Source organism: Apis dorsata, unplaced genomic scaffold (assembly GCF_000469605.1).
Source record: "Apis dorsata unplaced genomic scaffold, Apis dorsata 1.3 scaffold_344, whole genome shotgun sequence".
NCBI classification, from domain to species: domain Eukaryota; kingdom Metazoa; phylum Arthropoda; class Insecta; order Hymenoptera; family Apidae; genus Apis; species Apis dorsata.
The window spans coordinates 211,812-212,462 of record NW_006263611.1 but is presented as its reverse complement, the minus strand read 5'-3'; the positions used below and the strand labels follow the sequence as shown (position 1 = coordinate 212,462).

At 35.2% G+C, this 651-nt stretch overlaps 1 protein-coding gene across 1 annotated transcript in view; it reads left to right on the top strand.

The window, feature by feature from the left end:
- Positions 1–651, top strand: part of LOC102674266 (muscle calcium channel subunit alpha-1) — a 27,564-nt gene that overhangs the window by 5,635 nt on the left and 21,278 nt on the right. The window contains exons 11-13 of the mRNA XM_031511718.1: positions 71–144; positions 261–412; positions 582–651. Coding sequence (XP_031367578.1) covers positions 71–144; positions 261–412; positions 582–651 — 296 coding nt within the window. The remainder of the gene's footprint in view (positions 1–70; positions 145–260; positions 413–581) is intronic.

Sequence of the window (651 nt, the reverse complement as noted above, 5' to 3'; positions counted from 1 at the left end):
TATATATATATATACACGATATATATATATATATATTGTTTTTCTTTTTTTTTTTTTTCGGTTCACACAGAAATCACCAATATGTTTTTCATCGCGTTGTTTTCCATGGAAATGATGCTGAAAATGTATAGCTTAGGATTCCAAGTAAGTTTTTTCGCGCGTTTCTCGAACGTTTCTTCCGATCGTTTCATCTCGATCGACGAGAGAGAGAGAAAAAAAAAAAAAACACGTCTGTTTTCCTTTGTCTCGTTATCCCATAGGGTTACTTCGTCTCGTTGTTCAATCGTTTCGATTGTTTCGTCGTGATCGGTTCGATCACAGAGATGATCCTCACCAACACTCACGTCATGCCACCGCTCGGCGTTTCCGTTCTCCGTTGCGTCCGGTTACTCAGGGTATTTAAAGTGACAAAGTGAGTAAGTTTTTCACTCTATCTCTCTCTCTTTCTGCTTTAAAAGTAAATTTTTTCTCTCTTTTTTTTTTTTTTTTTTTTTAATCCTCGTCTTATCACATGATATGTATATATATATATATGGTAGATTTAAGTAATTCAATAGATTTAAGTGATTTCAATCTTGTAGATATTGGAGGTCGTTGTCGAATTTGGTGGCTTCCCTTTTAAACTCTATACAATCGATCGCGTCTCTCTTG